General features: G+C 37.0%; 2 protein-coding genes across 4 annotated transcripts in view; one reads left to right on the top strand and one right to left on the bottom strand.

Moving 5' to 3' along the window:
* Positions 1-119: 119 nt before the first annotated feature.
* Gbeta76C (guanine nucleotide-binding protein subunit beta-2) lies at positions 120-7,156 on the bottom strand. The gene is made up of 9 exons (XM_022058710.2): positions 7,087-7,156; positions 6,184-6,231; positions 5,510-5,594; positions 4,551-4,696; positions 3,396-3,529; positions 3,154-3,319; positions 2,526-2,727; positions 1,962-2,178; positions 120-1,820 (listed from the first exon to the last, which is right to left on the bottom strand). The coding sequence occupies exons 1-9, from the start codon at positions 7,104-7,106 to the stop codon at positions 1,714-1,716; spliced, it is 1,125 nt and encodes a 374-aa protein (XP_021914402.1). The 5' UTR covers positions 7,107-7,156; the 3' UTR covers positions 120-1,713.
* The window catches only part of Plod (procollagen lysyl hydroxylase), a 31,178-nt gene continuing 26,168 nt past the window's right edge, over positions 7,139-12,148 (top strand). For 2 of the 3 annotated variants that reach the window (XM_022058707.2, XM_022058706.2), the window contains exons 1-3: positions 7,139-7,261; positions 7,535-7,696; positions 12,056-12,144. In XM_022058707.2, coding sequence (XP_021914399.1) covers positions 7,222-7,261; positions 7,535-7,696; positions 12,056-12,144 — 291 coding nt within the window. In that variant the 5' untranslated portion in view covers positions 7,139-7,221. Of the gene's footprint in view, positions 7,262-7,534; positions 7,697-7,990; positions 8,234-12,055; positions 12,145-12,148 lie in introns of those variants that run through there. The other variant, XM_022058709.2, reaches the window with a different exon arrangement.

Below are 12,148 nucleotides of genomic sequence, written 5' to 3'. Positions count from 1 at the left end.
GTGTTATTCTGAAGACATGAACCAACCATGCCCTGTTTATCCTGCTTTTCCAGCTCCTGTTAGCATGGAATCCTGTGCAGAAGCTGTGATCTGTAAGTAACTTATTACAATATTAACCATTAGCAGTTATCACAATATTTATTTTATTTATACAACTGTATTTCAGCCCAAAACTGAAGTGATCTGGCATAGTGATTAAGAGAAAAATTCCATTTTTACCAAGAATTGAACCGTTGTACTCCAGCATATATAGCCTGTCGTTCTCAAAACTAAGTTGCACTAACCTAGGTTTCTGTATGTTCAGCAGACACATGTCGGTAGAGATGAAGTGAACACTAGACAGCTGTTTCATGAAATCATGTCTCAGAATGATAATTCATTCATTCATAATAACATCGCTATAATTGCTATGTATACAGTCTGTTTCATTAAGTGATTACTACTTATTCAACAATTTATTTAATTAGTTTATTGATTAATATCTATGACATACCATAAAATGTTAATCTGGAGTTCAGAGTGTGACCACAAACATTATGTATTGCTAAGGAACATGTGTTCACTGTCTTCAGAGTAATCCTGTAAGGTAGCCCTGAAGATGGAGGTGATAAACTTTTCCAAACATTTTTAAGACAACAGCATCATAACCCAGAAAACCTTAATTCAGATTTTCCCCACTGTGGAAATTTCAACTGTCACAAACATTACATATGTTTAATTTAGTCTGTTGATGCATCATTTATTAAAATTGTGATTTTTCTTATCATTAACCTCAGTACCTCTGTGTTACGTCCTGAGAGAACTGCCCCTAGCATCTGATTTTAGGTAATATGTTTATTGTGATTTGTTGTAAACTTTCGTAATATTCTCATTACATTTTCTTGCATTATAACCAAATTGAAATAGTTATGTCACCAGTAACAAATTTTACACAGTATACAAGAAAATGTTGAAAGAATGAGCTCCAAAGCAATGTTATACATGTTATATGTATTCATAACAAAGCCTCTTTGCAAGGTAATAAAACAGAAACAATTAATCTGATATGAATACAAATCATTCAAGGAATATGTACAATGCAGAATGTTTTCCTCTTATGAATCGTGATTTATCACTTGTCTTCGTGTATATGACTGGATAATATTAAAATTTATATAGTATTAAAAATATATTAAAATTGGCCGTCAATCACAATATAAGATAATTAAAAGATTAAAATATCATTTTTCGTTCCGTATCGAGTACTCGATTTACATATGGAACATTTACGACATATTTCGGCTATTATAGAGCCGTTATCAGGTGTTATGTTATAAACTTTTTAACTGAATTACTGATACAATATGAAGGACGAGAAAATGATAAGAAAAATGAAAACTAAAAAGCATTAAAAATCAGTAATTCAGTTAAAAAGTTTATAACATAACACCTGATGACGGCTCTATGATAGCCGAAACATGTCGTAAATGTTCCATATGTAAATCGAGTACTCGATACGGAACGAAAAATGATATTTTAATCTTTTAATTATCTTATATTGTGATTGACGGCCAATTTTAATATATTTTTAATACTATTTAAATAAATCACAATATGACGCACCTACAATATCTTATTAAAATTTATTTTAAATATGTTTTGAAGTGGATTGAACTGGCAAAAAATAGGGTCAGGCAACTTTGTCAGTACCACGTAGTCAGACATGCGGACAAATCACACCCAAACACGAACGTTGTTGTCCCAGGAGCATGTTGCGACAGCCATCCCATTCCCTGCCACAGACAATGATGTGATGCGGTTCTCATGACCAGTCAGACATCCTGAAACAGTTACATGTCAGTGTATTTTTAGAGAGATTTGAAAATAAAATAGTGCCAATTAATTACATTGCAAATCTTACATAATCCTACTCTGATCCTGTCTGAGTAATGTTTTTCTTTCCTCATAGTTGGTATCATTACCATTGTGCTGGTTCTTCAGTGTGTCCCAGATGTGGACAGATGAGTCGTCACTTCCACACAACACGTAGCGACCAGAGAATGAGAGACCACAGGATGTAAATCCTGAAGTGCTGTTCGGAGGACAGTAAGTTGCTACGTTCTGATCAGAACGTATGTCGAACATCCGAGAAGTCTTGTCCTCAGATCCTGTTGCAAATGCGTAGCCTGACGGGTGGAACTGCAAATCATTTAGCTGTCTATTAAAATCTAAACAAAAAATAGTGTTTACTGCATTGACAGGAAAATTTGTGTCCAGTTGCGCATTTCCGCAGTAAAATCTTGTTCTTCCAAATGATAAACCTGGTCATTGTGCCAAATGAGGGCTTATGAAAGAAAACATTTTCTCACAGAATCACTTTGTCCTTAAAGTGAAATAATTGGCAGTGACAGTAAAGTTCCATATATGTCAGTGGTGTATAAAAAATGAATGGTTGAAATAAACATGAAAAGAAGCCCACACGAGACTGTACAGTTCTCATGTCTGTGTATGAACTGCTCTTTGCTGGCATATGATAGACAACTTACACAAACAGAGTTGACGTCAGATGTGTGCCCAAAAAATGTTTGCTTGGGCTTCTCATCACGCAAATCCCACAACCTGCAAGATTTGTCCACACTGCCAGTTATGTAGGTCTTGGAGTCAGGTGACAGAGAGATGGATACGACATCTCCTGAGTGGGCTTCGAACTCCAGGGAGCGCTTGCCTGCCTCCAGGTCCCACAAGCAGCTGCAAGGACATACAGAACCTGCGTCTACATAAAACATTGTCCAGCACTTTTCGGCAACATCATTAGTGGACAGAAAATTTGTGGTACCTGAGGGTGTTGCAAAAGAAATTTTTAGTACAGTGTTTAGATGTAATGGAAAATGTTGGAATATTAAATAATGCCAACTTTCTGATGCATACGCTTCTCCTCTATGTTTAGAATACTCAGATAGAAGGTTGTGGAAACTGGAGATGTAGCTTAGATGGGGGGAAACAGGAAATACATACAGAATTTTTATAGCTTCTTAAGGACTGGAAAAGTAGGTCAGCTGGGAGAAACAAGAAACTTGTACAGAGTTTCATTCGGTCTATCAAATGAGTTTTAATGGTATGAGCATGTGATTGAAATATGGTAAATGAATGTGTAGAAAATTCAGGTGTACTCACATCTTCATGTCTCCTGACCCAGTAATAATTGTCTTGTCATCCAGAAAGCGACACGAAGACAGAAAGCCCTCGTATCCCAGAAGCTCTCGCACGATCTTTGCTGCTCCCGTGGAGTCACGATTGTTTAGGTCGTATATGGTACACATGTTGTCCATTCCCCCGCATGCTGTAGCAGACATTTCCATGAGAGGATGTTGTGGCATTGGTCAAGTCACCGTCGAGTTATTTGCTGTGTGACTTACCGACATAGTTTCCAGATGGTGCAAAGGCCACGCTCATGACCCAGGATGATCTCAGTGGGATGACCTGCACCTTGTTACCCGTCCATGTGTCCCAGATGATGAGTTTGCCGTCCAATGATCCTGTCACTGCGTGCCTGTGGTGAGTATCTGCTCTTAATTGTGAGTGTAAAACAGCGTGCCTTACTCTAAAAGGGGCAGGGCTCTTCTAAATAATACTTATACCTCCATAAGCCACGTCACATCATTGTCACAAAAGTCAGTCTGTTAATCTATAGTGAAACAGTCACTGTGGATTCTAGGTAAGAAATATACATGAAATGTATGCTGTGAGTGAAGTAAGTTATCGGATATTGAAGCAGATGGTGTGTATAGTTACCAAGGCCTTTTCGGGATTTAAATTGCTGAATTGTCTGTATACATGTTCTTTGGTTTGAAGTTACATTCAACAAAATTTCCAAAAGAAGTATGAAATATTTTTCTTAAGTTTTAAGTTTTCTCTTAAATATTTTGCCGTACATGCACAACATTAGATTGAAATTACTTCACTTAACTGTGAATGACATTTTTAAACTCTTTCTTTCATAATTTCATAAACATTAGAGTTATTTCTGTTGTTTTTTGTTTCCTTAGCTAACTGATTTTTCCACACTGAAATGCTTAATTCATCTTAAATCAGTGTCTACCTTATACTAATCTGTCTTTACCATTTTTTGCATGTTACATCAATAAGCTTTATCACCATGTGATGCTTGAGCCAGGTAGACATGCGTCGCACTAACATACCAGTAAACTGTTAACCGTGGAACTAAAGTATTGTTGGCAGCCCTGTAATACAGATATTTTAATTCCCTATTTCTGTGTGATATATGTTAAATCTGTCTTTGCTTTTGAGGATTGTACATCAAAAGATACTAGAGTTAGATGTACCTCAGAAGTTTGCACAGTTACTGTGTTATTGTTAATGAATGTAACCTCCAGTGGCATATAATCTTGAAGGAGAAAGATTGTTTGATTTGTGTTTAGTATGGAGACTCAGCGGTAGGGTCACAGCAATGAAAGGGTTACGCACACACACACATGTATACATAAATGCAGCCAGACTGGACCGTGGTCACCATCGTAATGATAAGGCTTCTGACACGTGTGGGCACTTGCCTGCTGTCTCCACTGAAGTGTACTGAGTTGACCTTGTTGATGTGACCCTTGAGTAGCTTCTTTGTGGTGAGCCGCACTTTCGGAGCATCTGCCATGTCTCCACAGATGTCCTGTAGTGTTTTGTCTGCTACCTTGTCCTGCTCCTCCTACATGGAGATACACCTGTGTTCTGTATCAGTTTATTAGCCCCAACCCTGACAAAAAGTTCACAAATGCGACTCATGTCTTGTGGGGGCATGTCATTGCTACTGGAGTGAAGAGTCGGAGGTGGCAGCGACAACACGAGTTACCTAATCTGGCTGGAAAACCTGAATGTAGTTTACACCCTTCCAATATATTTCCCCAAAGTCCATTTTACTATTATATTTCCATTGATGCTTAGGGACTTCCATGAAGTTTCCCAGTGATTTCATGAACTTTTCTTGTTTCCCTCTGTAATACAGACCCTCTTATTTGTCTAAGGATAATTACCTCAACTAATATTGAAACTTCTGCCCCGTATCATGAGTCGTGGCTTCACTAATATTTTTAACAAGCTATGAAATAATCTGGTTTAGACTTTATGCATTTCTTGTCATTATTTTAATTATTTTTATTTTGTGTATTTGTATGTGTTGCTGTAGTAACTTTTTTAAGTGTATTTTCTACCATTACGTTTCTTTGTTTGTAATTATTTTGTAACTTTTGTCTGGGTGCTGGTGATATTCACTGTCAGAGTCTTCCTAAACCAAACTAATCTATAAATTGTATATAAACACCTGCCATCTTTTTTCACTTCAGTTTAGATTGTGAAGGCCACAGCATTCCTCCTGGTGGTACAAATACCACAGACATAAAATTGTGTGTTTAGAATCCCTGCCTTGCCTAAGAGTTCAACAATTTTCTGTCGTACATAAAACAACCTCACAGTAATTATGAACCTGACAGCAAAGTGTGGGATGTTTTAAGGTTTAACTTGCCTTGATTTTTTTCATCATGTCGTCCAGTTCTTTTCGAAGTTTCTGTAATTCTGGATCATCTTTGGGTGGCATGGTATTGCCCGTTCTGAAAGGAAGATGCAAACCTCAACATCACTCGACAGTCGTTACAGACACGCTGAATTGCGCCCTATCCAACTTTAATACAGCGGAAGGAGGTCTGTGGGAAGATCGAGAGTAGCGGATGGACCAGGTGATAAATGATGCAGAAAGGAGAAACACAACATGAAGAGAGGTGACAGAAAGGACAGACAAGAATGGAAACTCGTGTCTCACACGGAACCCAAACAGAATGAAAGGTAAGAATCGATTTGAGGGCAGAGGGAGCTGTTCGCTCCAACGTTTTGCTTGTGTTTCCTTGCAGTACCTTTGATGAAACTGATCTGCTTCAGACACCAAGTAGTGTAGTAGAAGTTTACGAACATTTCAGAGGTGAAATGTCAGTAACTTTCTACCAGAATATAAAGCACAACAGTCCAGAAGACAGCCATCATTATTATTATTATTATTATGAGTTGATTTTGCAAACCATGCACAATGCGTATATCGAATGTTACGTTTTATACATCTTCCGCATTTATTTTCTGATAAATTGTTAAAGAACACATCAGACAGGCAAGTTCTACTGTCCTTATGTACTACCTCCACAGTCTTACCGTGCCAGTGGTCCCAACTGGAATGCCCAGGCACTTGCAGCGTGTTTCCTGCATAAACCATTACATCCTATTAGAGTAATCCCATTAGAGTAGCTTTATTAAATTAACCTGCTTATTGTGGAGGCTCGCATAATCCCTGACAGGCAGAAAACTGATCTAAACCTAATGGCAGCCCCCTCCCTCCCTCCCACAAGCCTCCTGAAGCAACACTCGGACAGAAGACCTGTTTCAATATCATTTTCTTTAGGTGAAATTTTGAATATTAGTTTACATCAGTTTTTTATTTGTTTCGACTACGTATGTGACCCACTTTTCTTAAAGACCAGGTCCAGCATTGCAGTGACAGATGTAACGATGAGTTTTGCAGAGTGATGTATACTTTTTAATATTATGAACTTTTTGCCTTGTATTTTGTGATAAAACATGCAGCTGAAACGACTTTTTTTCTTTGAAGTAAATTATCATAACAAAAGTTGTGTATTTTTATAACATCTACGATGGTGTATAATCTCAGGACCCAGTATTAAATTATTCTTATCTCCCTTTCCCCCATCATAAGTTCGTGCGACCGCCATGTTGTTATTACTGATTGTAGGAAATTGAAAAGCACGCTTTTGGGTGGCCCGAAATAACACATCGTCAATGCCGAATTTTGTCAAAATCCTCCCAGCGGTTTTCAAGTTCAAACATGCGGATACATGAACGCATAATAATCGAAATAAAATAAATTCATCGTGGAAAAAACTGTGGTTAGGTGTCTTAGATTTCGATGTTGGGTTATTCCACTCCAACGGAGAAACACGGAAACAAAAGTCGTTCTCGGAGCGTGTCAAAACTGTGCTGGCGTGAAATGATAAAAAAGAAAAATGTGATACGGTATTCAGTTTAAGTAGAGTTGGTTACATGACACCGTTACTTTCCATCACCTCCCAGCTTAGAAGCTGAGACTCTCCGTCGAAGATCTACGCATTCTAATCTCGCTTTTGTTGCTGATAAGAAATCTTTGTCGGTTCCCCGTTTTTCAAGTAGTGCGCATCAATGTGCCGGCAAATTGTCTTTATAGTGTTGTATCTAACAGGTAAAATTGGTTTATATATATGTAAATATATAAGTATATATGTTTAAAATATAATGCGTATGAAACTTCGTCTAATAATAATAATAATAAAGTACGACTGTGTTTGATTTATCTGCCGGCATCCTTTGAGATACAAAAAAGTGCAATGGAATTATTCTTGGAGCTAAGCCGTGATTAATATGGAATTGTCACATAGCTAATTATTATAGAGAGCTGTAAATTATGCTTCTTGTTGGATAACATATTGAAAATGAATACATATTTGCTTCACAGGACACATTGCGTTGTTGGATTCGGATGGAGAGTGTCATGTTGGATTTCAGGGCGACGTATGTTTGCATGGAGAAGCCAATACTTCTATTGACAGGGCGTCCAAGGTTCATAGTGCTTTAGAGGACAGATACTTGAAGCCGCATGAAAGTATTGACGTTGGCAGTAAGTGAATACTATTAATTATGCGTACTTTAAGGACTTTCCGTTCTGTTTATAGTATTGAAAATTGCCGGCATGTATGAATGCGCATGATAGTACCGCCCATATATGAACTGTGTGAATTTTTAATGATTTATGAGAGTTAAAAAATGTGTTTTCGGCAAAGGATTTGATTTCGTAATAAGATGGAATGTGGAAATTGTGTTCTGATGCTGTGATAGTGTTATACCCTGGAGATAGTATGTTTCTCCGAAACGTTGGCAAATACCGTCGGATGCAATCTTTGGTCACAAGTAATATTTGTAGGACTTTTTATAGCAGCCCTGGTATAATCTGTGGAAGCAACAGCTGCTGGAGTCTGTAATCTGCGTGAGGCATGTTTGTTATTCGTGTGCAAGAAGAAGCTGTCGTAGCTCAGAAGTGCTTGTTTTGTGCACAACAACGTAAAAATGATAGTTTTGCGTGTGACTTTACTACCGTTTTTATTGTACTTCGTAATTTTATTCCATGAAGCATCTCTGAAAGACAGAGAATATAATGGTAATACAAAATAATGTTTTTATGGATACTCAAGTTTTTTGCCCTGTAGTACGATCACCGTCTTTATAATGTGCAATGATTTATTGGCATTTCAGTATAATAAATGCCAGTTCAATTGCACGTTAGTGGTTATCTACCTTTATCAAGGCCGTATTTATCGGGTGGTTTGGGTTACTTGAATTAAAACTGCCCTCTAAATTTCTGGACAAATATTTAGTTATAGAAGAAGAATTTTGGTGATGAAGCAACATATGTTAAGCTTGTGTACATAGTTTATTCGTGGTTATGTGTAACTAGAAATTGTTTTTGTTAAATGCTTCTGCTGTATATATGAATTTGGGTGAATTTGAAGTGTCATGGGTTTGTTTCCCACATCGTGTGCATTAACTTGAAGAAACAGCAGAAAACAGTGATGCCCCATAGGAATGTAATTCTTATTATCTATAAAATCCCCATATACTGTCAGGGATTATATGCCATGTAGTTGGGTAGAAATTTACCACCATTTCAAAGGTGCTTACTGCCCCCTGATGGTGGTGGCATTTACAGAAGACTGTCATTTTTGGAAAATAACATCATGACCCTATGATGTACATGTTTACATACCAGTTAGATGACAGTCCATTAGCATGATGTATTTCTATAGAGTTTCATGAAAATTGCCTCATTCCTCTGTAGTTATGTGGGCACAGATAGAAGGCTGTTCTTTCTCTTCAAGATCAGTCTAAATATGCCACAAATCCGACAGCAACAGGTTGTTCAACTTTGTCGTTACATGCTTAATAAGATTTTGTTGCACTCGTAACTTGGTGTGTCTACTACTGACCCACATTGTATTGGTATGCGGCCATCCGTGTAAAATTTGTAAGGGAAAGCATTGAGCAATCATGCACGAGAGCTTTCACATTCTTTAGAAAAGTTAACAGTTCTTTAAATTACTACCAGTTGATTTGTGTGGGTGAAAAACGTTTCATGGCTGAATAGTCAGCACTTTTTTCTTGTTCAGGACGAACCAGTTTTTGTTCTTGTCATCGAGACCAACTGTTGTGACTGATGCTTTTCCTGGTTTATCTCAGTCCCTTCATACAAATACTTGGATAGTACCTTGAAATAAGCCACAACCACTTCCAAAACTTTAAGAGTTTTGCAATTTGGTGTGTGGTCTATGCAGTTGAGAAAACATTGTTAAATAAAGTAGAAAAACACACAACTTAGAAGGATTTGAGATTTTCATGGCAGTGAGTGTGAACATAGTTGCCTTCTACATACAAACTTGTTCTGTCACCCTGAGAGGGGTAAGAACTGAAAGGTGTTTGTAAACACTGTTGGGGCAGTTATATGGTAACAAGAATGATGGGAAACCTAATGGAAAGAGGGCCTTTGGAAGACAGACAGAAGGGATAATATTAAAATTGGATCTGGAAAGCAATTGTGAAGGTGTGGTCTTGAACTTCTTTCAGTTCATACCATATCAGAAAGTTGAAGTTCTGATGAGATATATATTCATATCATGCTCAATTTTTTGGTTTGATTTTGTTTTTAGGAATTTGGTGAAATTTTGAATGAAAGGAATGCTGATCTCTGCTACAACCATGTTTTTTTTTTCATAACAAATGACAGTTTGGAGATTTTTCAGATATATTTGATGAACGTACTGTAGGTTTTAACATAAAGGCTTCTGAAGATAAGATAAATACAGTAGTGAGGTCATCTGCCACATGTTAGTGGGAGGGGTCCTTGGACTGTGATCATCTTATAAACAGAGCAATATAACTGTGTATACACATTTCCAAGTGCAGAGGATAAATCATGTTTGTTTCCATTTGCACAAAATGGAATTGTATGATAAACCCTTCTCATAAGTCCACATGGTTAAATGTTGGAGTTGCTGAAAGTGGAAATTTAAAGAATATGGACACTTTTCTGTGGAGTTGAAAATAAAAATTATTGTGAGTCACAGCTGACACATTTTGCGTCACCGTACAAGGACATTTTTATTTCTTCTATCGCCCATCCTTCACCATTTTTTGGCATAGTCTGTTACGGACATTACAAAAATTAACCGTTCTTTTATTATGTTACAGCGTCCGGTTGCGGGGTTACCTAAGGAAATATATAGATATTCTGGCATGCACAATAAATCTTCTTTGTTTTGTTTTTGGTTTATTCTAAGGCTGTCTTCAGCATCTTCTCAAATATAATAAAAACTATTTTGTTAGATTTTAATACAGTAACAGTAACAGCTAGCTTCATGTTATTTCAATTATATCTGAGAAGAACTTAAATGTGGTCACTCTTGTTACAGTAATCACTGTACTTTAGACTAACATAAAAATCTTTGTTCTGTGCGACAGAAAAAGTGTAATGTCTTTCTACAGCATTTCCATGTTTCTGCGTATCTTCTTGATTATGTTTTTCTACTTGGGGCTGATATTTATTATGTCTCTTTCTTTCAACACGTTCTTATCAGTGTATAATTTTTTATTGGTGATGGTTTTGTATAACAGTTGTTTTTTTCGTTTGATAAACAAACTTTGTAAATGCTCTTCGTCCTCTGTTCAGTAGTACACGACAAAAACAGAACTTTAGCAAAGTGTGAAACATTTTCTGAATGTGTTATTTGCAGATTTTAATGTTACACATATTTTGTGTTGTGTACCAACTTTTGTATATGATTTGCGCTTTCTTAGAAAAATAATAACATTAGAATTTAGTTTCATGTATGTGAGCATTTTTAATGGACTGATACGGACCAAAATTAAATTTTCCATACTTCCACATTCTGCATTTCTTGCAAGACATTTTGATCTTGTATGGATATATACGATCTCCTACGTCTTCCCTGCATATGATTTAAAGTTGTTTTGTGATAGTACTAGAGGATCGGACAGTTGAATGCTTTTGGCCTCTTCCCATCTAAGCACATCTGTGTTTCTCATTTCTGTTTTCATCTTTGTGTGATGTGGGTGTAGCCACTAAGCTGTGAGAACAGTGTGTGAGGCCAGAATATTTATTTTATTTTTGTATTGTTCTCTCTTTCCTATGAAATGGACTGCGCACGTTAGTGCTCAAGTACTTGTTTGATTCAGAAAAGAAGATTTGGTACATGCAGTATGAATAATTTTGTTGAGAGAATCACTTACAGGGTGATACATTTTATTGTGGTCTTCTAGGTTGTTGCACCACATAGCATTCTGGTTGAATAAAATATTTTGGGGAATATTCATGCCATTTGTTGAAACTACGTTGATTGCGTTGATAGAATGTCCATGACCCAGATTGATATGGTACATTTACATTGTGGTGCACCTCGCTACTTTGTCTCTGCTATGGCATATGTTGCAGAATTTATTACATAATTTTTTAAAAAAAATATTTTTAGTTTGGAACTGAAACTGTTCTGCTGTAGAGACAATGGATTTTTAAATTTATATTATTGCAACATATAAAATGAAGTGGTACCATGAGTGTGCAAGGGTAAGAACTTACTGTTACACGAGGACAGTGTTAATTTATAAGTATCATGTGTTGTTGCCAGACCTTTGATTTTTTTTTATTGGTGTGGGGTTGAGACTTCTTACAATGCTTATTCTGAAGATTTCTGTCTTCTGGGTTGTTGCGCTGTGTAGTCTGGTCGATGTTAACCAACGTTTCGGAGGTCATACTGCCTCCGTCATCAGGCCCTGTTGACGGAGGCAGTATGACCTCTGAAACGTTGGTTAATATCGACCAGACTACACAGCGCAACAACCCAGAAGATGGAAATCTTCATACTCACCGCTGTGAGAACCTCAAGTCTTACAATGCTTATTCTGTTTGTAGACTTTCTATTGGTGACAGTGGCTACGAACCAGACCGATGGTTTCAAGAGGTTCATTCGCTCGGCTAAAGTGTACAACATCCCAGTCAAGGTGA

This window comes from Zootermopsis nevadensis, unplaced genomic scaffold (genome assembly GCF_977971745.1).
Source record: "Zootermopsis nevadensis isolate Lab colony 2312 unplaced genomic scaffold, Znev_1.0 Znev_ptg000010l, whole genome shotgun sequence".
NCBI classification, from domain to species: domain Eukaryota; kingdom Metazoa; phylum Arthropoda; class Insecta; order Blattodea; family Termopsidae; genus Zootermopsis; species Zootermopsis nevadensis.
Note: the sequence above shows the minus strand (reverse complement) of the source record. Positions and strands in the feature narration are given on the sequence as shown.

What these genes read in the sequence shown, in the direction of transcription:
- Gbeta76C (XM_022058710.2), bottom strand. Translation starts at nt 7,106, where the DNA reads ATGGAAAGTAACGGTGTCAT. An exon ending in ACATGATGAAAAAAATCAAG is followed by an intron (nt 4,697 to 5,509) that starts GCAAGTTAAACC and finishes ATCTCCATGTAG; the next exon opens with GAGGAGCAGGACAAGGTAGC. An exon ending in CTGACGTCAACTCTGTTTGT is followed by an intron (nt 2,179 to 2,525) that starts GTAAGTTGTCTA and finishes AATGATTTGCAG; the next exon opens with TTCCACCCGTCAGGCTACGC.